The 21,903-nt window shown below is 54.8% G+C and overlaps 1 protein-coding gene across 2 annotated transcripts; it reads left to right on the top strand.

Annotated features, from left to right (window-relative positions):
• Nucleotides 1–1,017: 1,017 nt before the first annotated feature.
• Nucleotides 1,018–18,312, top strand: SLC4A1 (solute carrier family 4 member 1 (Diego blood group)). 2 transcript variants are annotated; one of them, XM_061392057.1, is made up of 20 exons: nucleotides 1,018–1,559; nucleotides 6,195–6,277; nucleotides 6,391–6,508; nucleotides 7,472–7,536; nucleotides 8,393–8,573; nucleotides 8,666–8,801; nucleotides 9,221–9,344; nucleotides 9,498–9,579; nucleotides 9,727–9,923; nucleotides 10,391–10,601; nucleotides 10,804–11,010; nucleotides 11,160–11,308; nucleotides 11,423–11,617; nucleotides 12,712–12,885; nucleotides 13,332–13,421; nucleotides 13,925–14,091; nucleotides 14,587–14,840; nucleotides 15,903–16,072; nucleotides 16,170–16,346; nucleotides 17,030–18,312. In XM_061392057.1, exons 2-20 carry the CDS (start codon nucleotides 6,263–6,265, stop codon nucleotides 17,108–17,110), a joined length of 2,793 nt encoding a protein of 930 aa, XP_061248041.1. In that variant the 5' UTR covers nucleotides 1,018–1,559; nucleotides 6,195–6,262; the 3' UTR covers nucleotides 17,111–18,312. The 2 variants fall into 2 exon arrangements, with proteins under 2 accessions (XP_061248041.1, XP_061248042.1); XM_061392058.1 differs by lacking the exons at nucleotides 1,018–1,559; nucleotides 6,195–6,277; nucleotides 6,391–6,508 and adding an exon at nucleotides 7,025–7,154.
• The last annotated feature ends 3,591 nt before the right edge of the window (nucleotides 18,313–21,903 follow it).

Genomic DNA, 21,903 nt, shown 5'->3' with positions numbered 1-21,903 from the left:
GTATCCGCTCATTGGTTGTTCTTTCTTTCTTTTTTTTTGACTGAGTGGTGTGACATATGGGATCAAACCCATGACCCCTGCCTTGGGAGTGCAGAGTCTTAACCACTGAATCACCAGGGAAGTCCCGTTATGGGTTATTCTTTTTACTGGGAAGCCACTTTACCTCTCTGTCAAATGGGGGGTGGGGGGGTGCTGCTGTAAGGGTTAAGTGTGACCACCAGGTGAAGGCCCGCAGGGCAGTGCCTGGAGCAGATTCTTCAGCAAACAGGATTCCCTTTCTCCCTCTGCCAGGGCTGGGCACGTGCAGGCTCGTGGTGAGACCCAGGAAATGGCTGTGGAATTGCTGGGTATGCCACCTCTCTGACCTGGTCTCTGGGTTGCTATTGTTCGAATCCCAAGCAGGAAATCCCCAGGCTGGCGGCCACGGAACCGGCATTCTCCCTTTACAGATGAGGTCACAGAAGCCCAGAGAGGGACAGGCACTTGTCCCACGTCCCACAACCAGGCTGGTTCCAAGGGGCCTGGGACACGGTTTCCTCCCTCTCTGCAGTGTCCACAAAACCCCCTTTCTGTCTGCTTTCAAACCTCTATTCATCCTTGCCGATCTGAACTCATCTTTCAGCCCAGGAACAGGTGACCAGCTCCAGCAACACCCTCACTCCCCAAGAGCAGAGACTGCCCTGCTGGGGGGTGAGGGGAGGGCCACGGCGGGGGCCGAGAATGCGGCTGCTCTGGCCCGGGGGCCTGGGCCGGGCTGTCGACAGAGGAGCCAGTGTGCCCAGACATTGGGGCTTTGTGAGCTCAGAGCACCGTGTGGGGATGTTGTTTGTGTTGACCTGAGATTGTTTCAGGTTGACGGAGGGGCAGCGTCTTAGCATCCAGGTGCCAGTTCTTTAGAGCCAGTTGCAGTCTTGAGGAGATGGTGGCTGGGTTGCCCTAGCCTGGGACAAGAAGGGGAAGGGGCTGCTTGAGCTGGTTCCCCTGGGGGTGGAGGGGATGGCTACAGAGGAAGAGTGAGTGAACCCCCGAGGGAGGGCACCAGGACAGAGGGAGGAGAAAGCAAGCACCCGTGCAGCTTGGGGCCTGAGCAGAGGGGTCTGGCCAGAGTGAGGATGGACAGAGGCAGGACAGGTGCATCCAGAGGTTGGGGCGGACCTGCCGGGAGGCTGGGTGCTCCAAGAACCCAGTCATCAAAGGCTAGTCCACGAAGGAAGATCCAGGAGAATCGGAGGGGCCAGGAGGGACTTGGGAGGCCTTGGGGGCTGGCCAGTGGGGTTGGGTGGGGTGGGCCGGACTCACAGCTGTCCAGATGTAGGTGAGAGATAACTCTGTTTACCAGGCACCCAGCGGGAGCAGGGCAGGGGGGGTGGACGGGGCTCCCAGGGCCCGTGGGGCGGGCAGATTAGGAGGCGGGGGCATGAGTCAGGGGTTTGGGAGCTGCCCCCGGGGCGCGGGAGCCGGGACCTATTGCGGGCTGGAGCAGGTGTGAGCTCATCTGGGCGCAGAGGCCACTGGCAGCTGCAGAAGCTCGCCGAGGGACCCTCAAGGCTTGTGAGCAGGTGAGAAGGGCAGGGAGGGGCTGGGGTGGTCCTGAGGCTCCTGTCCTGAAGGTTTCTGCAGGTGCCCAACCTGAATCTGGGCCCAAGTGGGCATGGGTGCTGGCCCCCCAAGGGGTGCCAGTGGTGGGGTGAGAATGTTACCATGTGTGTTTTTACCCTTCAGGGCACAGGCCCATTGGCACCTACAGCCAGGAAGAGTGGGGCGGCAGGTGTTAGGGGAAAAAAGGCTGGCACGTGGCAGCAGAGGTGTGTGAGTGTGTATGTGGAGGGGCGAACCTGATTCCCCTCCAGGTGTAGGTCCTTGTCAGGCTCCTATTTACCAGCCCCTTGAATCACACAGGCTAGGGTCTCCCAGCCGCCCAGCCCCCTCTTTCCTCCATGTATGGGGATCCCCAAGCCACTCTGTCTCCTGCCTAGGAGGAAAATTGTCAGCTGACGCTGCTCATTTTGAAACATTTCCAGGGACTCTAGCCAAGGAGACCTGGCGCTGTCCCCATCTTCGGGGGTGTTGAGAGGGAAAGGAGGAGTCCCCCATCACCTGAAGGTCTCCAAACACAGGTTAATTCTATAGGAACTGAAGGAAAATCAGAAGGGAATGAAGACAGCAAGTCTGCCTTTCATCTCTAGGAGCAGAGCTAATGATAGCAAGCATTCAAAGAGAGCTCTTTATGTGCCAGGCACTACTCTTTTTTCATTTTAACTTTTTATTTTACATTGGGATATATCTGATTAACAATATTGTGACAGTTTCAAGCGAACAGCAAAGGGACGCAGCCATACATATACATGTATCCATTTCCCTCCAAGTTCCCTTCCCATCCAGGCTGGCCAGGCACTATTCTGAGTGCTTTATATGCATGAACTTTCTTAATGCTGCAACAGGTCTATGGGGTAGATAGCATTATGGCGGTGGTGATTTAGTCGCTAGGTCATGTCCTACTCTTGTGATCCCATGGACTGTAGCCTGCCAGGCTCCTCTGTCCATGGGACTCTCCAGGCAAGAATACTGGAGTGGGTTGCCATTTCCTTCTCCAGAGGATCTTCCCACCCAGGAATTGAACCCAGGTCTCCTGCATTGCAGGCAGATTCTCTACCAACTGAGCTATGAGGTAGCATTATGATTACCCCCATTTTATAGATGAGAAAACTGAGGCACAGAGAGGTTGAGTTACTTGCCCAAGGTCACACGGTGAGTGGCAGGGCTGGGATTTGAACCCAGGCAGCCTGACTGCAGAACCCATACTCTTAGTCACAAATACTAAACCAGTTAATAGATGTTTTATATTCTGGGAGGCAATTAAGCACCATGGTTAGAGCGGAAGCTGGAGCAAGATAGGCCAGGGTTTAATGCTCCCTCTGCTATCTACCTGCTAGGGAACCAGGGCAGGTAAGCCTCTCTGAACCTCAGCTTTCTCATCTGTAAAGTGTGGCTAATGACACTACCCACTTCAGAGTGGTTTGTGGATCATCAGAGATAAGACAGCGCAGCTATGTATGGTGTCGGGGTGATTACACAAAGGTGGTGTCCTGTGCTTCCAGGGAGCCTTCCCCGTCATCTGGTACTCCCCCTCCCAGTCTCTTCCAGCTGTGTTCCACCTCCTAGGCCCCAGATGCCCTGCTCCCCTTTATCTGCCTGGCCCTGGCTGGTGGGCCGGCCAGGTGCTTGGTGTACTTCCAGACACAAGTCAGCCATCGGGGTCCAGGCTCTTATCAGTGCTCGCAGAGCAAGGCCTGCAGCTGGGGAGTGGCTGGGCCTGGAGCAGGCAGCAATCTGGGTCATGGGTGCACCTCTAAGGCCCCAGAGGAGCTCAAGACACCTACGTTCTCCCCTCTTCTCTCTCACTGATGGCTCAGGACCCCAGCAGGAGGGCTTCCCATTGTACAGATGGGGTGACTGAGCCCTAGAGAGAGTCTGGGAGCTGCCAGTCAGTGGCAGAGAGGCAGCCTGGATGTTTCTGGGTGCTCTGGCTCTGGGGGGACCCTCTCCCCTCTCAGACGGGAAACTAAGACCACAGTGCCTGCCTGAGGAGGGCGGTGTTTAGTACCTCAGGGTCGACAAGGTGGAAGCGGCTAGAGATCTGAGGCCCAGGTGGCTACAAGACCAGAGATGGAAGAGAGAGGTTAAAGATGGGAGAAGAGGAAGGAGAAGGGGACAGGGAAAGGCAGAAGAGGGAGAGAAAAAAGGTGCATGAGGACTTCCCTGATAATCCAGTGGCTAAGACTCTGTGCTCCCAGTGTAGGGGGGCCCTGGTTTGATCCCTGGTCAGGGAACTAGAACTCACATGCCGCAACTAAGACCCAGTGCAGCCAAATAAATAAATAAATATTTTAAAAATAACAATAATAATAAAACATAATTCGAAAAAAAAAAAGGTTTTCTCTGCAATACCAGAGACCTCAAATGCCAAGTCCCCTGCAGTAGGGACACCCCATCCTCAGACTTTAGAATTCCCCACCATGGCCATCATTTGCCCTACAACCACCCCAAGGCAGGGACCCTTGCCTTCCTCAGTTTGGGCCAGGGGCTCACTCATGCCCTTTCTCTATCTCTAAGGACTGCAGGACTATCCATTCCTCAGAAACAGAGCTCTGTGTACAGTTCTTTCTGTACATACTCCCTGTCCTGTTCCCTTCCACAGTGCCCAGCCTTCTCTGGCATGGTCTTCTGTCTGCCTCTTGCCACCATTCCTAACACCTGGACTAGCCCTTCCCATCTCTCAGCCCTTCAAATCCCACCAGTGCTCTGGGGCAAGCGCGCCAGTGTCCCCTCCTTCAGGGACACTCTGCCTTCTACCCCATCAGCAAGTCCTACTCTCCCTCCTGCAACAAACATCCTTGGCAACCAGCACAGTCTGCTCACTGCTTGCTTTTGTTTGGGGCACGTGTTTTCTCCTGAACCTCTTCACCTGTCACGTGTTCCTGGCTGGTCTCCCCAGCCAGGGCTGTGAGCTTCTGGAGAGCTGAACAGTGTCTTGTTCATCTCAGCTTCCCAGGCTCTATGCCAGGCGTGGAGGGGCACAGTTGTCAATCTGACTCAAATCCGTGTCACTACAACACGCTATGCAGCCTGCCGTGGGGGAAGGGGAGAAGGATGTCCCTCCACACCCAGTCTGGGCCATAGCAGGGCACCTCTGTGTTCTCTTGGGCTGATCCTCACATTCCTGGGGTGGGTGTCCTTCCTTTCCACTAGAGACACAACTGAGAAAACGGAGGTGCAGGACTCCATGGCCTCCTGGCCTCCTAGTCATCCTGGCTCCCCAGCCCCAGAGCCCCAAGCCTGCAAGGGGGAGCCATTCTTCCACTCTTTCAACACGCTTTTTAAAAAAAAAATTTTATTATAATTGCTTTACCACATTGCATTAATTTCTGATTTACAGCAAAGTGAATCAGTTATACATATACATATAGCCTCTCTCTTTTAAATTCCCTTCCCATTTAGGTCACCTCAGATCATCGAGTAGAGTCCGCTGTGCAATACAATAGGTTCTCAGTAGTTATCTATTTTATACACAGTGATCAATAGGTATTTATTGAGTGCCTACTATGTGGCAACCACTCTGCTAGGAGTGGTGGATCTGGTGGGGATTGAGACGTGCAGGATCTCAGTGCTCATGTGGCTTCCCTTTTAGAAGCATCCTCAGACCATACATGGGCTTCCCTGGTGGCTTAGACAGTAAAGAACTCACCTGCAATGCAAGAGACCTGAGTTGGGAAGATCCCCTGGAGGAGGGACTGGCTACCCACTCCAGTCTTCTTGCCTAGAGAACTCTATGGACAGAGGAAACTGGTGGGATACAGTCCATGAGGTCGCAAAGAGAATAACATGACTAAATGACTAATACTCACTCAGACCATATATACACAAATGAATCAAGAAACCAGAAAATGACAGACTGCGTTAGTGATTGTTGTCAGGAAGGTCAGGAAGGGACTCTGAAGAGCTGGTGTGTGAGCTGAGGGGTGGGAAGGGCTGAAGTCGGGGGAGGGACATCCATGACATGGACAAAGCAGGTGCAAGGGCCCTGGGGCAGGAAAGGGCTTGGTAAGCAGGCCAGTGGGATAGGTGGTGAGAGAGCAAGAGAGATGGAGGTCAAGATGGAGTAGGGAAGAGAAGCAAGGCTGCATCATTCAGGGCCTGTGAGCCACTCCTAAGGATACCGCAGCCCTATGCCCAGCAGGAAGCAGCCATTTCTGGGAGAAGACGGTGTTTTGTGGAGACTCTCAGCTAAGCTCCCTGAAAGAGGGACGGGTCATCTCCTGAAGTTAGCTGATTCCTGGGGAGGGGCAGAAAAGGAAGTCAGGTGAGGACTGGTGGATGGAGGAAGGAGCTTATTTGAAGAACAACCCCCGTCCTCCCAAACACCCTGAGATTGATGCCAGCCAAGTTTCACCTTCCCTGCACTTCACTGTCTGCGGCCCCTGCACACCTGCCCTCACTCCTGCAAACCCAGCTCCTCCCTCCCCTCAACCTCCCACTTACACTTCTTTCCTCTGACCCTCCCTTATCTCCTAACACTCGGGATCCCACTTCGATCAAATGCATCCCCCTGGGGGGGTCCCCTTGGGGGACCAAGGGGAGACCCCAGGTTGCCCCATGCCTCACCCAGCCTGTACCTTCCCCCCAATCCACCACAGGAACTCCGAGTGTGGGTTATGCTGGGGGCTCAGATCACTGCAGACAATTGAACAATCAGGACAGCGCCATGGGGGATCCGGAGGTGAGTCTTTGGTGGTGTCTGCAGGGCTCCTACCTGGGGGCTCTGGGAACCCAGCCCTGGACTCCCACCTTCAGAGCCCCCTGCAGCCCAGCCCTGATGGCAGCTTCTCACAGGAGTATGAAGATCAACTGGAGGAGACTCTAGAGCAAAAGGAATATGAAGACCATGATTCCGTCAGTATCCCAATGGAAGAGGCAGAAGGTGACACAATTCAGGAAGAGGAGGCAGAAGGTGAGCCCATCTCCAGCTCTCCTGTTGGGATGAGCTGCTGAACCCTCTGAACCCTATCACTGACAGGTGGGGAGTTTGTATTTGCCTTCTTTCCCCTCTCCACCAGCCCAGCCCCAGGGCCAGTTCTCCCACAATCCTGGCTGATTGAAGGATAAACAGAGTTTTGTTTGAAATGATCACAGGAGGTGACTAGGGGCAGTGGGAGGGCAGGACCAGTCACCCATTACTGTGCCCCGTAGATTTGTGAGCGGGCAGTCAGCCTTGTCTGGAACGAGGACATGAGCCCCCATGCCATTTGTGCCCATCCAGCTTCCGGGCCAGGTGCTGGGCCTGTTCTGAGAACATTGTTCTGTTTGGAAGTCCAGAAGTCCTGAAAATGGGGGGCTGCGGGGATCCTCAGGGCAGAGAGACCTGAGGAAACCTTCCTGGGCTTGTCCAAGGTCTTGGTTGGGGAGCCCTGGAAGGGGACCTGTTTACTGTCAACTGGACTTAAGTGCTGGCAATTGATACAGGAGATAAGAGGCCCCTCTGGGAAATGAGGGCTAAAGGGTGTGGGGGCCAGTATAAAGGCAGCCCCCACCCTGGCTCCCAGAGCTCTGCTTGGAAGTGGTGAGAAGCTGCTGGGCCAGTGAGATTGTTGAGGCAGGTGGGAAAAAAAGGGAATGTGGTCCCAGAAGGTAGCAGGACGGGGAAGAGAACTGCTGTTTAGGACTCCCCAGTCCCCTTGGAGATGACCCTCCTGTCAGCGCGGGGGGATGAGCCCCAGGGGTCCTCCACAGGGCTCAGATGGCGAGTGACAGTGCCAGTCTGGGCCAGGAACAGGCGTGGGGCAGGGTCCCAGCCAGGGGCAACGAGAAGGAGAGAGGCGTCATCCTGTGTGGTCTCTGCATCTCATGGGGATGGGGCAGGAGGGTCGTGGGGGGATTGTCTGGGGGCATCGCTAACTGGCTTTGGGGTTTTCAGCTCGGGTCACCCAGCTGACAGACACGGACTACCACACCACATCGCAACACCCAGAAACCCACAAGGTGAGCACCCCAGCCTCCCCCAACCTTCTTTCCTGAGCTGCCCTTGGGACCCATCATTCTACCAGGGGAGGGGAGGAACGGAGGGAGAGCTACAGCTTTGGGATGCGGAGACTCCACGAACAGAGAAGGAACGGGCATCCTGGGAAATAGGTAGAAGAGGACATCTCCCGGTGAGCGGGGAGACCTGGGCCTCCTTGCACTCATGGGGAGCTCGCTGGACAGAGGTAAACTGACCACTGGAGGTCTGAGCCCCCAGGTCCGCTGGCCTGGGCCGGGCTGTCAGGTGCCCCCTGGAGAAGCACAGAATTACATGCATGCTCTCCTCCACCCAGATTTCCCTCCCCAGGCCCCCCATGTCATTGCTGGGCACCAGACTGTGTAGCCAGTTAGGAAATTGGGTCTGCCCTCAGCTAGGCCCCTGAGAGTGGGCCCCTGGCCTCATGGAAACCCAAGGGCACGCCGAGCCCACGCAGAAATCTTAGAGGCAAGAGACGGACCCAGCGGGTCCCAAGGCTTTCCTCTCCTCTCCCAAGCCCACTCTAGCACCCCTTTTGAGTATCTTCAAATGCCTCTGAAATGGGGGGAAGAGCCTGGTCAGGAAGTTGGGGAACAGAGGCAGAGGTGGGGGACCCTCAAGCATCTCCCCACGTGTCACATCTTACTCTACACCCCCAGGTTGTAGCCCCTGACGGTCCCCTCTGAGCTCAGCCTCTGTCCTGAGTGCCCCAGGACCCTGGGCCTCTGACAAATAGCCCTCAGGGCCTGCCAAGTGCCCACTGTGCCCTGGGCTTCCAGTCCCCCCCCCCACAGCCCTGCCCTGGGCCTGAGGAACTAATTCAAGCCTGTGGGGCCGCAGGTGTGCGTGCAACTGCGGGAACTGGTGATGGATGAAAAGAACCAAGAGATACAATGGATGGAAACAGCACGCTGGGTGGGGCTGGAGGAGAACCTGGGCAAAGATGGGATCTGGGGCCGCCCCCACCTGCCTTACCTCAACTTCTGGAGCCTCTTGGAGCTTCAGAAAGCCTTCGCCAAGGGTGGGTGAACCCTCTGCAGCTCTGCATGTAAAGCCTGCTGGGGGGAGGGGGGCGGGGCAGGGCCAGCCACCTCACCCCTCCACTGCCTGCAGGTACTGTCCTTCTGGATCTGCCGGGGAAATCCCTGGCTGAAGTGGCCAACCAGTTGCTGGACAGGTTTACCTTCGAGGGGCAGATCCAGCCAGACGACCAAGACAATCTGCTCCGGGTCCTGCTGCTGAAACACAGGTGCCCCTGCCTGCTGGGCCCTGGACCCCACACCCACAGGGCCTATCTCCCCAGCCCACCTGCCCCAAGCTCTCTGCGGGAGCCCCTCCCCACCAGGCTGGGTCCCACTTTTCTTGCACCATGGCTCCTGCCTCCGACACCTTTCAGGCAGTGACCATGTCTCCATGCTCAGTTTTGGGGGCCACTGGTCCCCAGGGGGACAGACTCTTAAAGTCCCTCCCTCTATCCATTCTTCTGGCTCTACCTAGTCAGTTCAGACTGCGGCCACCCGCTTACAACCACAACATCCTTCGGAGGAGGCCGATTCTCCTTCCACCCCTAGGTCTCTCTAGTCTGACGCTAGTGAGTCCCAGTCTCCACTCTGCTAACAGCCCGGCCTGAGCAGCCTACTCAGCCCATGTCCACTGTGTGCCCTGCAGCCACGCCAGCGACATGGAGGCCCTGGGGGGTGTGAAGCCTGTGGTTGTGACACATTCTGGGGACCCTTCGGAGCCTCTGCTCCCACAGCATCCGTCACTGGAGACAGAGCTCTTCTGTGAACAGGTGAGGCTGTGCCGAGGCCATGTGAGGAGAGCCGGAAGGCCCTCAACCTGAATGTGGTTCTAAATGAGAGCGGGTGGGGGAAAGGGGGTGGGACACTCGGGTGTCCAGGGTCCGCAGTGGCCGAGGACTCTACTCACCACCTCCTCCCAACAGGGAGAGGGTAGCACAAGAGGGCACGCACCTGAAATTCTGGGAAAGAGTCCCCAGGACTGGGAGGCCACCCTGGTGCTTGTGGGTAAGTGGCCAGTGGGCTCCTTCCCTCATCCCTGCATACTACCTGCTTCCACCTCCTGCCCTTCCATAAGCCTGAACCTCACCAGCACTGCCCCATACCCCCCACCTCCCCCACGGGCCTCAGCACCCCATTTCATCCACCTGCCAGGCTGTGCCAGGTTCCTAAAGCGGCCAGTGCTGGGCTTTGTGAGGCTAAAGGAGCCGATGGAGCCGGAGCCAAAGCCAGAGGGGTCAGAGGAGCCGGCAGTGCCTGTGCGCTTTCTCATTGTGTTGCTGGGACCCGAGGGCCCCAACATCAACTACACCCAGCTGGGCAGAGCTGCCGCCACCCTCATGTCGGAGAGGGTGAGGAGGGGCCAGTGAGGGCCGGGGGAGCCGGGGGCCCTGGGTGGCAGGGGAGGTGTGGCTTACTTTAACATCACTAGTTTGGCCCGTTCCGTTGGATCTATCCTGTCTGCTCAGGGGGGTCCAGGCCCGTGTTCTGGCCTAGCCCTGCCTGATCAGGCCTGGTTTAGTCTGGCCCTCTCTGTCTTGCTTCTACCTGGTTAGGGCTGGCCTGGTCTGCTCTTGTTCCATCTGGTCTGCTACAAGCCACTTGGTTCACTTTAGTTCTTTCTGCTTTCCCCACTGAGGGCCTTGTCTACCCTTTCTCAGTAGAGAGTGGATGGGTGGAAGGACAGGGCAGGAAAAGCAGATCTCAGCTGGCAGGAGCTGGGTGAAAGGATTCTGATCCCCAGAGGCCTTGGCTGTGGACTCCTGTGGACCTGAATCCAGCAGGTCCTAGTGGCTCTGACCTTCTCTCCTGCCCTCAGGTGTTCTGGAATGACGCATACCTAGCCCAGAGCAAGGAGACGCTGGTCCAGTCCCTAGAGGGCTTTCTTGACTGCAGTCTGGTGCTGCCTCCCTTGGATGCCCCCTCTGAGAAGGCCCTGCTCGGTCTGGTGCCTGTGCAGAAAGAGCTGCTGAGAAGACGCTACCTGCCCAGCCCTGCCAAGCCCGACCCCAGTATCTTCAAGGACCTAGGTACCTGCCCTGCCCTGCCCAGCCCAAGTTTTTTTGAGCCCCCAGACCCCCAGCATGGCCCTGTGAGCCCCTGGCTCCCCTCTCCCTGTCCTCATCCCTCCCAGCCTCCCAGATGACCCCATTCCCATCAGGCATCTTCTCCTCGATTCCCCTCTCCCCTCACCTCCCCCTTCAATCCTCTGTGACATGGTCTCCACTACAGATGTGAAGAAAGGTCCAGGGGACACCCCAGAAGACCCTCTGCAACGGACAGGCAAGCTCTTCGGGGGACTGGTGCGTGACATCCGGCGCCGCTACCCCCGCTACCTGAGTGACATCACAGATGCCTTGAGCCCCCAGGTCCTGTCTGCCATCATCTTCATCTACTTTGCCGCCCTGACCCCCGCCATCACCTTCGGCGGCCTCCTGGGTCAGTGTCTCCATGTGTCCCACTAACCCTCACCTCTGACCCTCTGGCCTACGTATCAGCCCTGATTTTGCCCCGATCTGACACCCTGGACCCCCTATGTCAGCTTACCCGTGAAATGATCTTGACCTTGACCACACCTCCACCCACAGGAGACAAGACCGAGAATATGATAGGGGTGTCGGAACTGCTCCTCTCCACTGCGTTGCAGGGCATCATCTTCTCCCTGCTGGGGGCTCAGCCCCTGCTCGTGTTGGGCTTCTCAGGACCCCTGCTTGTGTTTGAGGAAGCCTTCTACTCGGTAACTGTATTCTGGCCCCACTGTGACCCTGTAACTGGCCCCCAACCCCACCTGCTTAACACATGGTGCCTGGGCCCATGTGTCTGACCCCAGCTCCCTCTGACCACCCTACAGTTCTGCCAGACTAACAACCTGGAGTACATTGTGGGCCGTGTGTGGATTGGCTTCTGGCTCATCCTGCTGGTGGTGCTGGTGGTGGCCTTCGAGGGCAGCTTTCTGGTCCGCTTCATCTCCCGCTACACCCAGGAGATTTTCTCCTTCCTCATCTCCCTCATCTTCATCTATGAGACCTTCTACAAGCTGGTCACGGTGAGGGCTGCAGGAGTGTTAGAGGCGTGAGCGTCTGTGTGTGTGTGTGTGTGACTGTGCACAAGCTATGTGACTGTGGGTGTCATTGCACTAGTGTCTATTTGGCATTTATGTGGCCATGTTTTCACGGAATGTGACTGTGACCACATCCATGTTGACACCAGCTGTCTGTGGGCTGGTATTCTCACCATGACTGTGCATGAGAGGGCCCTTCTGCATGCAACGGCCCATGTGTATAATCACAGACAGTGACTAATGGGCTTCCCTGGTGGCTCAGATGGTCAAGAATTTGCCTGCAATGCAGGAAACCCAGGTTTGATTCCTGGGTTGGGAAGATCCCCTGGAGAAGGGAATGGCCACCCACTCCAGTATTCTTACCTAGAGAATTCCATGGACAGAGGAGCCTGGTGGGTTACAGTCCATAGGGTCACAAAGAGCTGGCCACGACTTAGCACTTTCACGTGTGTGAGACTGAATGTTGGAGCGAGTAGGCATGGCATGGTAGCAGAGGTCCTGGGGGCTCTGGAGCCCCACCCTGCCGCTCCCTCTCCTGCTATCGCCCTTAAGAACCACAGGGCCTGCAGAGCACGTGCCCCGCCTCCTCAGCTCTGTCACCTTGAACTATGCCTACTTCTGGGTCTCCATTTTATATGGAGGAAGGGTGAACACTTTACGTCTACCCCTGATTCTGCTGGTTGATGGGTATTTCAGTTTTCAAGTCTTTGGAGCCCAAGTCTTTTTAGAAACTTCCTTGGCACTTGTTTCCTGCCCTCCAGCCTTCTCATGGTTCCCAGGCCCTGCTTGCATGTACACACACACACACACACACAGACTCATTTCCTCCATGGTCTGCCCCACCCAAGCCTAGATTGGTCCTCAGTCCTGAAAACCAAGCTGTGGAATCCCATTGCCTCTCTGTTTCCATGACAACTGAGGAATAAGATAGGTAGATGGATGATGGATTGGTGAATGGATGCTGAATAGAGAGATAAATGGTGAATACAGAGATGCATGGGATGGATGATGGATAGATAAATGATGGTTGGAGAATGGATGGATGGGAAGGAACAGGATGCCTTGGTTTTCTGCTGCAGATCTTCCAGGATCATCCACTGCAGAAGAACTATGACCACGATGTGCTGACAACACCCAAACCTCAGGCCGCCCTGCCCAACACAGCCCTCCTCTCTCTTGTGCTCATGGCTGGTACCTTCTTCCTCGCCATGATGCTGCGCAAGTTCAAGAACAGCTCCTACTTCCCTGGCAAGGTCAGCACACCCTCCCCACCTGTCCTTGCTTTTACTGCCTCATCCAACTCCAAGGCACTCGCCTCAGCTTTCCCAGTGCCATCATTTCCCCTTCTTACCCTAGATTCCCATTTCCAATTCCAAGCTCTGCTGGCCCCCTCATCACGTAGGATTTTACCCTTGAGACAATCCCTTTCTCAGCACATCCAGGCTGAGGACCCAAGTGGGGAGCCAAGGATAGTTCTTTGAAGGGGGTGGAGAAGCTGTGGGGCCAGGGTGCAGCTGGGCCAGGGGGACAAGAAAGGAGGCAGGTATGTAGAGGCACAGGACAGGTCATTAGATGTTGATGGACCCCCTGAGAAGAGTGGGTGCCTCCTGGTGAAGATGGGGCAGGAGTGGGGCCACGTGGAAGGTGGGAGGTGGGACGCCACTGGGCACTGACCGCTGGCCCCTCCACCTGCCCTCAGCTGCGACGATTCATTGGGGACTTCGGGGTTCCTATCTCTATCCTGATCATGGTCATGGTGGATGCCCTCATCCAGGACACCTACACCCAGGTGACCCTCTCTCCCCACCCTACCACTTTATTTCGTTCCCCCAGCATGCCCCCTCCCCCAAACCGCTTTCCCACGCCTGAAGCCAGCTAGAACTACCCCTCCCCTATCCCTGCCTCCCCTGGGAGCCCCGTGTTCTTCCCACAGCCCCTCAGGACCCCTCTGGCTGCAGCAAGGGCCTGGGTCAGGTGGCCTCCTTTTACTTCTTAATCCAGGGTGATAGGAAAGGATCTGCTTTGGAGCCCAGGCTGTCCTGACTTTGAATCTCAGTTTTGCCGCCAAATAGCTGTGCGATGCAGAGCCAGCTACATAACTTCTCTGATCCTGTTTCCTCATCCATAAAGTAGGGAATGAGAAAATGTATGTAAAGGGCCTAGTACAGTTATGGAGTACAAAGTAGATGCTCAATATAAGTTCCCAAGTGCCCAGGACCCTGGCTCCTTCGGTCCCCACCTTTCCCCATCCTCCTACCCCCAAGTGTTCTCACCAGCATTCTCATCCCACAGAAACTCAGTGTACCTGAAGGCCTCTCTGTATCTAACCCCACGGAGCGAGACTGGCTTATCCACCCACTAGGCATACATGTCGAATTTCCCATCTGGATGATGTTTGCTTCTGCCCTGCCTGCCCTGCTGGTCTTTATTCTCATCTTCCTTGAGTCCCAGATCACCACGTAAGAGCCAGGGTGGGATGGGGCCTGGGAGGGTCGGAGGCAGAGAAAGGGACAAGCTCCAAGCAGACAAGGGACTAAGCGCTCAGAGGAATGATGGGTGGGCAGGGGCAGGTCCAGATTTTGTGGGACCTGACATGACATTATTTGAGGGGTGCTTTTTAAGAAAAAGAATATAAAATGAAAACTGTAAAATTAGGTGCTGGATCTTGGAAAGGGCCTGCACTGGTGAGGTTTTCTGAAGTGTACGCTTCTTCAGTTTCTGAGTAGAACTGCTGGCGGGTGTTTGTGGCGATGAGGAAGACCTTTCTGCTCTTAGAGTCTCTACTGTCAAGATGGGGGCGGGGGGGTTGAGGGGTGGAGCATGGAACTCCAAGGGAGAAGGGCAACGAAGGACAAACTGAAGTAGAGGGACCCAAGTCTGGGGAAGAAAAGAGGGGTGAAGGGCGGTTGGGGTGAAGGAGAGCCCTGCTTACTCCCCACCTTCCACACCCCCAGGCTGATCATCAGTAAACCGGAGCGCAAGATGGTCAAGGGCTCTGGCTTCCACCTGGACCTGCTGCTGATCATAGGCATGGGTGGGGTGGGTGCCATCTTTGGGATGCCCTGGCTCAGTGCCACTACGGTGCGCACTGTCACCCATGCCAATGCCCTCACTGTCATGAGCAAGGACAGCACTCCAGGGGCTGTATCCCAGATTCAGGGAGTCAAGGAACAGCGGATCAGTGGACTTCTGGTCGCTGTGCTCGTGGGTGAGTGAAGACTGGCCACACTCTCCAAACTTTCCACCACCCTGCTGGCTCTGCCCCTTAGCATCCAGTGTCCCTCCAGTCCTGGCCCTGCAGCCAGGTCTCCCCAAACACCCACTGCCCATATCTTCCTAGAGTCAATTATTCACATGAGGGAATTCTGGAGGAAATACCCCAGGCACTGAGATGGGCATTTGTGCAGGGCATGTGGGGGGACCACTTGCTAGAAACTTCTCTAGACAAGACCCTGCAGTCAGAGCTTCTCCAACAGTTCAATGACCTGTGATTCCAGCCCTGACTGGCTGCTGACCAGGCATCCCATCTCATCTCTGGGCCTCAAGTTTCTCTGTCTGCACCAAGAGAGGGTTCATTAGATGCCCGAGGTCTCCCCAGCTCAGCCACTCTGTGACTGATACAAAAAGCAGGGCTCCTGGAGCAGGGGATGGTTGAGGTGAAGACAGAGGGTCAGGGGTCTGAGTTCTGGAGCAGCCCAGAGTCCAACGGGCTCCGTGTGTGGGCAGCGCCATGGTCACTGTTGGAGAGGCCAGGGAAGCTTCCTGAAGGAGGCGAAGTTGATGTTAGCTGGAGGAGACCTGGGATTTGGGTAGGTGGAGGGTGATGGAGGCATTCTGGACTGGGGTAGGAGGAAAGGTGGGCTTCTCTGACCTCCGTAACTCCCTCGATTAAAGGAGTAGGCTATGACTCAGGCAGGCAGGAGTTTGTCTCCCTGCTCTGCACTTAGTAGCTGTGTAGCCTTAGGTAAGTTGCTTCCCCTCTCTGCGTCTGTTTCCTCACCTGTAAAATGGGGATAACATCTATCAATAGGATCTAGGGAGTTCCCTGGCCATCGAGTGATTAGGACTCGGCACTCTCATGGCTGTGGGCTCAGGCTCAAGTCCCTGGTAGAGGAACTGAGATTTCACAAGCCATGTGGCATGGCCAAAAAAAAAAAAAAAGAGGATCCACAGAAGGAGTTCCATATAATCCCTATGATTTCGTTCCTCAGCCCCTGCTGGTGCCGATCCTTGATCCTTGGGGGCTAAGAGCGCGTGGTTCTCCCCGCAGGTGTGTCCATCCTCATGGGACCCGTCCTCCGCCACATCCCCCTGGCGGTGCTCTTCGGCATCTTCCTCTACATGGGGGTCACATCCCTCAGTGGCATCCAGTTGTTTGACCGCGTCTTGCTTTTGTTGAAGCCGCGCAAGTACTACCCAGAAGTGCCCTACGCCAGGAGGGTACGCGGCTGTCTTGGATGCCCAGGTTGGGGTGGGGTGGGGTGGGGGGTCTGGGTGCCCAGGCCGGGCAGGCGATGACCCCAGCCTCTGCCCGCAGGTGAAAACCTGGCGCATGCACTTGTTCACGATCACCCAGATTGTCTGCCTGGTGGTGCTGTGGGTAGTGAGGAGCATCAAACAAATCTCACTGGCCCTCCCCTTCGTCCTCATCCTCACGGTGCCCCTACGCCGCTTCCTGCTACCATTCATTTTCCGGGACATGGAGCTCAAGCTTGTGAGTCTCTGCTTCCACGCCTGTCTTCCTCACGCATTTCCTCTGACCAGAGGGCACAACTCCAGGCAGAGGGCAGAGAGGGGTCATCAGTGGCACTGGGAGAATGTGGGAGGGGGTGGGGTCTAGGAACTAAGGAAGGCAGAAGAACGCCGTGATCAAGGCCTGGGTATCCTGCCTGCCTCCTCATCCCAGCCCTGCCATGTCCTGGGGGGTGACCTGGAGCAAGTGGCCTCGTTGCTCTGTACCTCAGGCATCCTCCCCTGGAAAGAGAGGAACAGTGACAGGGCTGGTGAGAGGGCTAGGAGGCTCACGGGATGTGTTGCTTGTGGGTTGTCCTGACCACTGAGCGGTTAGCCCTTGGTCTTCCAAACCATCTGGCCAGTCACTCCTCCCAGAATGCTTCCACGACGTGACACAGGTCACTGCAGCACTGCCCACATGAAGGGGTCTCCTGCCTGCCTTCTGGAGGCCCTCCCCCACCAGGGACCAGATTCCCGGGCGTTCCTAACCCTGAGGAAACTCCTCATTTAGACCATCCCTAGGGGATGAAAGGACAGGATGGGAGACTTGACCCAGGTTCAGGGAGAGACAGGTTCTGCTGACTCCAGAAGCGCCTCCGTGCAGTGGGGAGGGCTCACGTGGCCCCTCAGCCGCTCACCCTCTGTCCTTCCTTCTTCCCACAGCTGGATGCTGATGATGTCAAACTGAACTTGGATGAGCAGAATGGTCAGGATGAATACGATGAGGTGGCCATGCCTGTGTGAGGGGAGAGCCTGGGCCCCAGAGCCCCCTCCACCATTGCACTTCCCCGTTCTCCCAAGAAAAGCAGAAGTTCCTGGGCACCTCATGGACTCCCAGGTGCCCGGTGGGCAGCAGTTGAAGTCCCGGGGACATGGGTCGGGGAAGGAAGGGGTGTCTAGGAAGCTTTGCATGAAGGGTAGACTGGCTTTTCTGGATGGAAATGACCAGTGGGGCCCAAAGTAGAGGATTCGCTGTGCAGCCCCTCCTGGGCCACACTGCTACCTGAGGGTCCTGGCCTGGAAGACTGAAATCTAAGTCCTACCTCCTCAAGGCACAGACAGCGGCAGTAACAAGGTGGGAGTTGGTGGGGGGTGGGGGGGGATTCAAAATCCTGCTTGCTATATAACCCTGGGGAAGTCCCTGGATCTCTCCAGCCTCTGCTTCCTTATCTGTAAAGTGGGTATATTGATAATCCTACCCACATTACAGGATGGTCTCTGAGCACCAAAGATAAATGTGAAAAAAGGGCTCTGTAAAATCTGAACAGACTATTAGACAATAGTCATCACTCTTCAAGCCTGCCCAAGGTTACCCAGCTCCTGAGCCATGCAGCTGGAATTTGACCTCTGAGACCAGAGTCTACTTCAGTCAGCCACCTTTCCAGGCTTAGAGATGTGCCTGCTGGTCCCTCTCTTCCCCTTCTCCGCTCGTACTGGGACCCTCTTCCTCTGGGCGGAGGAGGTATCTTGGTAACAGCAAGGATCAGGTGAGGATAAAGTCAGGGCTGGGACTCAGGATTCCTGAGTGCTTGCTCTCTCTCCCATGCTCTCATTTATTCACTCATTCATTCATTCCACAAACATATACCAAAGGCCCTGGACCCTGTGGCCACAGAGGTTACTGAGACAAGACCTTGCCCTGGGGTTGGGGGTGGGGGCAGTGTACAGTCTTCTTGATTTGGAGGCAGGTGGGAAGAGGACGAGAAGATAGGGAGGAGATGGGAAAGGGGAGAGAGGGAGGTTTGTAATTTATACCTTGTATATTCTCAGAGCTTTCATTGTACTTCACCTACGCACATGTACACGCATACACACATACCCTGATTAAAGGCCCGCTGTCCTCAACTCCACTTGAACCAAATCTTGGAGAGAATCCCAATTCGACCAACTGGGGTAGGAGACAGTGGTAGCTGCAGAATATGGGCAAAATCTTTTTTTTTTTTTTTTTTTACAAAAGAAAAATATAAAAAGAGTTGAAAGAACTGGAAGCAGTGAGAGATGGTTGAAACTGGGGATCCGGGTGTGACAGAAAAGACAGGAGGCTGAGAGAGGACTCTCGGGTACCTCTTGAAGGCTGACAGCTGCTTCCCACCACTTCACTGTTCTATGCCTCAGTTTTCTCATCTGTAAAATGGGGACGATAATGGTACCTACTTTGTAGGATCATTATAAGGATTAAAGGAGACAGTGCCTGTAAAGTGATTGCTTAGCACAGACCCCTAAGCAAGAGTTTGGCACAGTTAGCCACTGGTCTTGTTATTCTGAATGGGATGTCCCTGTTCCCACCCTCTGCTCCTTGATCACTGCCAAGTGGAAAAAGTCACTCTGCTAGCATCCTTCCCCTTGATGGTGGGAAATAGGTTTTACTAATAAATGCATATATGGTAGAGTGAAGACTGTGCTGGAATTCCCCTCCCAGAGCTGGGGGAGTCCCAGGGGTCTGGGCTGGATGAGGCCGACAAGGAATATATGCTGTGGAGCTGGGGCAGGGCTGTGGCCCTGGGAGGAGAGGGGAGGGGGGCAAGGTGGGCTGGGCTGGGGGAGGGGAGTGGCACTAGAGTTAGGGGAGAGGCAGGGCTGGTGGGGAGGGCCAGCACCCAGTGAGGGAGTGAAAGAGCAAAGGAAGACAAGTTTATGCCCCGATAGCCCGCCTCTGCAAAATAAGCAAGACCCATGGAGGTGGGGAGAGGGACTTTCCAGGGGCCTTGCCCTCTGCCCCTTGAACAGTGAACCCCAAGTCCCTTTGGGCCAGTTAGCCTCCTAGCTGGGACTCATCAGGCTGGACAGCACCTCTAAGGGAAATTTCCAGAGAGAGACTCCCCTGGTGGTCCAGTGGCTAAGACTCCTAGCTCCCAATACAGGGGGGTCCAGGTTTGATCCCTGCTCAGAGAACTAGATCCCGCGTGTCACAACTGAGACCCAGAGCACCAAATAAAAAAAAGAAAAAGAAAAGAAAAAAAAATGCCAGAGAGAAAATGCAATTTGCCATGGGTCATAGAAGAACAGCATCTCTTGACCACCTTCTCACTAGCCCCCAACTGTGATCCCCGTGGAGGCTCTGTCCCCTCCCCTCCCCCAGCCACTTCCAGCAATTCCAGAGGGCTGCTGGGTCAGGGGTTACCCATCCCTGGAAAGGAAGATGCTAAGACATAATCCCTCCCCACCCCACCCCCACAGCCCTCCAACCTTCCCAAGAGAGGTCAGCGCAGGGTTGGGCCGCCTGGCTTCCTTCCCCGGATCTATATTTACATGCTGCCTATCCCCAGCTGACTCCTCCCAGGCTGGCCAGAGCGGCTGCCAAAGGGCCAGAGTGCTGCTGTGACCCCAGGGATAGTGGTCACAGGCACTCCTCTCCAACATACAGCAGCTTCAGGTCCCACAGGCCTGCCCAGTCCCTGGGGCTTGCCAGAGACCCACCCCCACCCCCACAACGGGAAGACCACAAAAATCAATCAGGAGCCAACTTTCTGCCTGGCCCGAGACCTCACCCCCCCCACCCCCTACATTTCCTGCCTTCTCTCCTCACAGATGCCCTGCCCCCATGCCTGCACTTCCTCTCAGGAAAACTACCTCAACGTGAATTAACTGCCATAATGAGGTCTACTGTGTGAACACAAACTAACCTAACCCTTACCCACTCCTGGTAAGGGAATAATGCCACAGAATCCAGAAGCTTTATACCTTGCAGAACGGTTGATGAAAGTAAAAAACTAGAAAGAGCCCAAATACTCAGCAGTAGGAGGGCTGTTAGTAAATTACAGGGAGTTACATCAATATAATGGACTATTAGGCAGGCCCTAAAAATAATGGGCTTCCCTGGTGGCTCAGATGGTAGAGCGTCTGTCTGCAATGCAGAAGACCCGGGTTCAGTCCCTGGATTAGGAAGATCCCCTGGAGAAGTCAATGGTACCCCACTCCAGTACTCTTGCCTGGAAAATCCCATGGATAGAGGAGCCTGGTAGGCTACAGTCCATGGGGTCGCAAAGAGTCGGACATGACTAAGTGACTTCACATTCATTCATTCAAAAATAATGATGATGATGAAGAATCGATTGGATCAGCTTGGTACAGTCACGGGATCCTGAGACCACGCTGTTTGAAATTCCAGCTAAGAACCACATTCCTGGGCTCAGTTTTCTGCATCTGTAAAATGGAGACCAGGACATGGGACTGACCTCACTCACAATGTTTCTGAGAGGATGAATTGAGATTACACACCAGTGAGTCCTAGCTCAGTGCTGGCGCTCAGTAAGCAGAAGGGCATTCCTGTTTCTAAGGGAGGCATATGGTGATGTGGCCGTCATGGTGACAGCCAGGTGGAAAAGTAAGGTGGGCACAGGAAGAAGGGCAGAGGCTTAGACAGAAATAGTTAAAATGCCATAGTGGTAGAGGTATAGGGGGTATCAATTTCTTTCTGTTTTTTTTTTTAATTGTTTGTTTTTGGCTGTGTTGGGTCTTCGTTGCTGTGTGCAGGCTTTCTGTAGTTGCAGCGAGTGGAGGGTCTATCCTCTGGATGTGGTGTGAGGGCTTCTCATTGTAGTGGCTTCTCTTGTTTCAGAGCAGGGGCTCTGGGACTCAGGGGCCGAGTTGCCCCGAGGCATGAGGGACCATCCCAGACGGGGATCTGGCAGGCAGATTGTTAACCACAGGACCACCAGGAAAGTCCTCCTCCTTCCATTGGACTTTAGGTGCAAAAGGTTAAGTTAATTATCCTCCTGAGGACAAATGGGATTTTCATTGATCACTCTTGTTTTCTTTCTTCTGTCCTTCCTTCCCCTTTGTTTTCATTTTCTACTTGGAAAAAAAAAAAAAGGAAACCATGGCAGGTTTAAAAAAAATAATAAATTTGTTTATTTTTATGGCTGTGTTGGGTTTTAGTTGCAGCACAAAGAATCTTCATTGCAGCACATGGACTCTCTACTTGTGTGTGCTCAGGCTTAGTTGCCTCGCTGCATGTGGGATCTTAGTTCCCAACCAGGGATTAAAACTGCGCCTCCTGCACTGGAAGCGTGGTGTCGTAACCACTGAATCGTCAAGGACTATGTGAACATAGTCTTGAAAATATGTATCAAAATTGATGCTATTTTGTTTTACTATGAAATGTTTAATACATACACAAAAAAAGAGACAATAGTACAACCCCCGGTATATTCATCTCTCAGACTCAAAACTTATCAAGATTTTACCTTAAAATCTTGCTTCAATCCCTGCCTACAACACATTTGTTTCACCTTTTTCCCCTCTGCTGAACCACTAGAAAGTAAATTTCATACATTGTGCCATTTTGCCCTATATTTTTCAGCGATGCATCCCCCCAACATTATACATTTTCTTGCCCAACTGCACCACCATCATCCCTGTCCAATCCAGAACCAAATTTCTCAGTGTCTGTTTTCAGTTGGTTTGGGGTGTGTGTGTGAGTGTGTTTGTGTATGTGTTGGGCTGCACCCTCAGTTCAGTTCAGTTGCTCAGTCGTGTCCGACTTGTTGCGACCCCATGAATCACAGCACGCCAGGCCTCCCTGTCCATCACCAACT

Source organism: Bos javanicus, chromosome 19, assembly GCF_032452875.1.
Source record: "Bos javanicus breed banteng chromosome 19, ARS-OSU_banteng_1.0, whole genome shotgun sequence".
In the NCBI taxonomy this organism is placed as follows: domain Eukaryota; kingdom Metazoa; phylum Chordata; class Mammalia; order Artiodactyla; family Bovidae; genus Bos; species Bos javanicus.
The sequence above is the reverse complement of the archived record's forward strand: the minus strand, read 5'-3'. Positions and strand labels throughout refer to the sequence as shown.

What these genes read in the sequence shown, in the direction of transcription:
- SLC4A1 (XM_061392057.1), top strand. An exon ending in TCAGGAAGAGGAGGCAGAAG is followed by an intron (nt 6,509 to 7,471) that starts GTGAGCCCATCT and finishes TGGGGTTTTCAG; the next exon opens with CTCGGGTCACCCAGCTGACA. An exon ending in TCTGGTCGCTGTGCTCGTGG is followed by an intron (nt 14,841 to 15,902) that starts GTGAGTGAAGAC and finishes TTCTCCCCGCAG; the next exon opens with GTGTGTCCATCCTCATGGGA.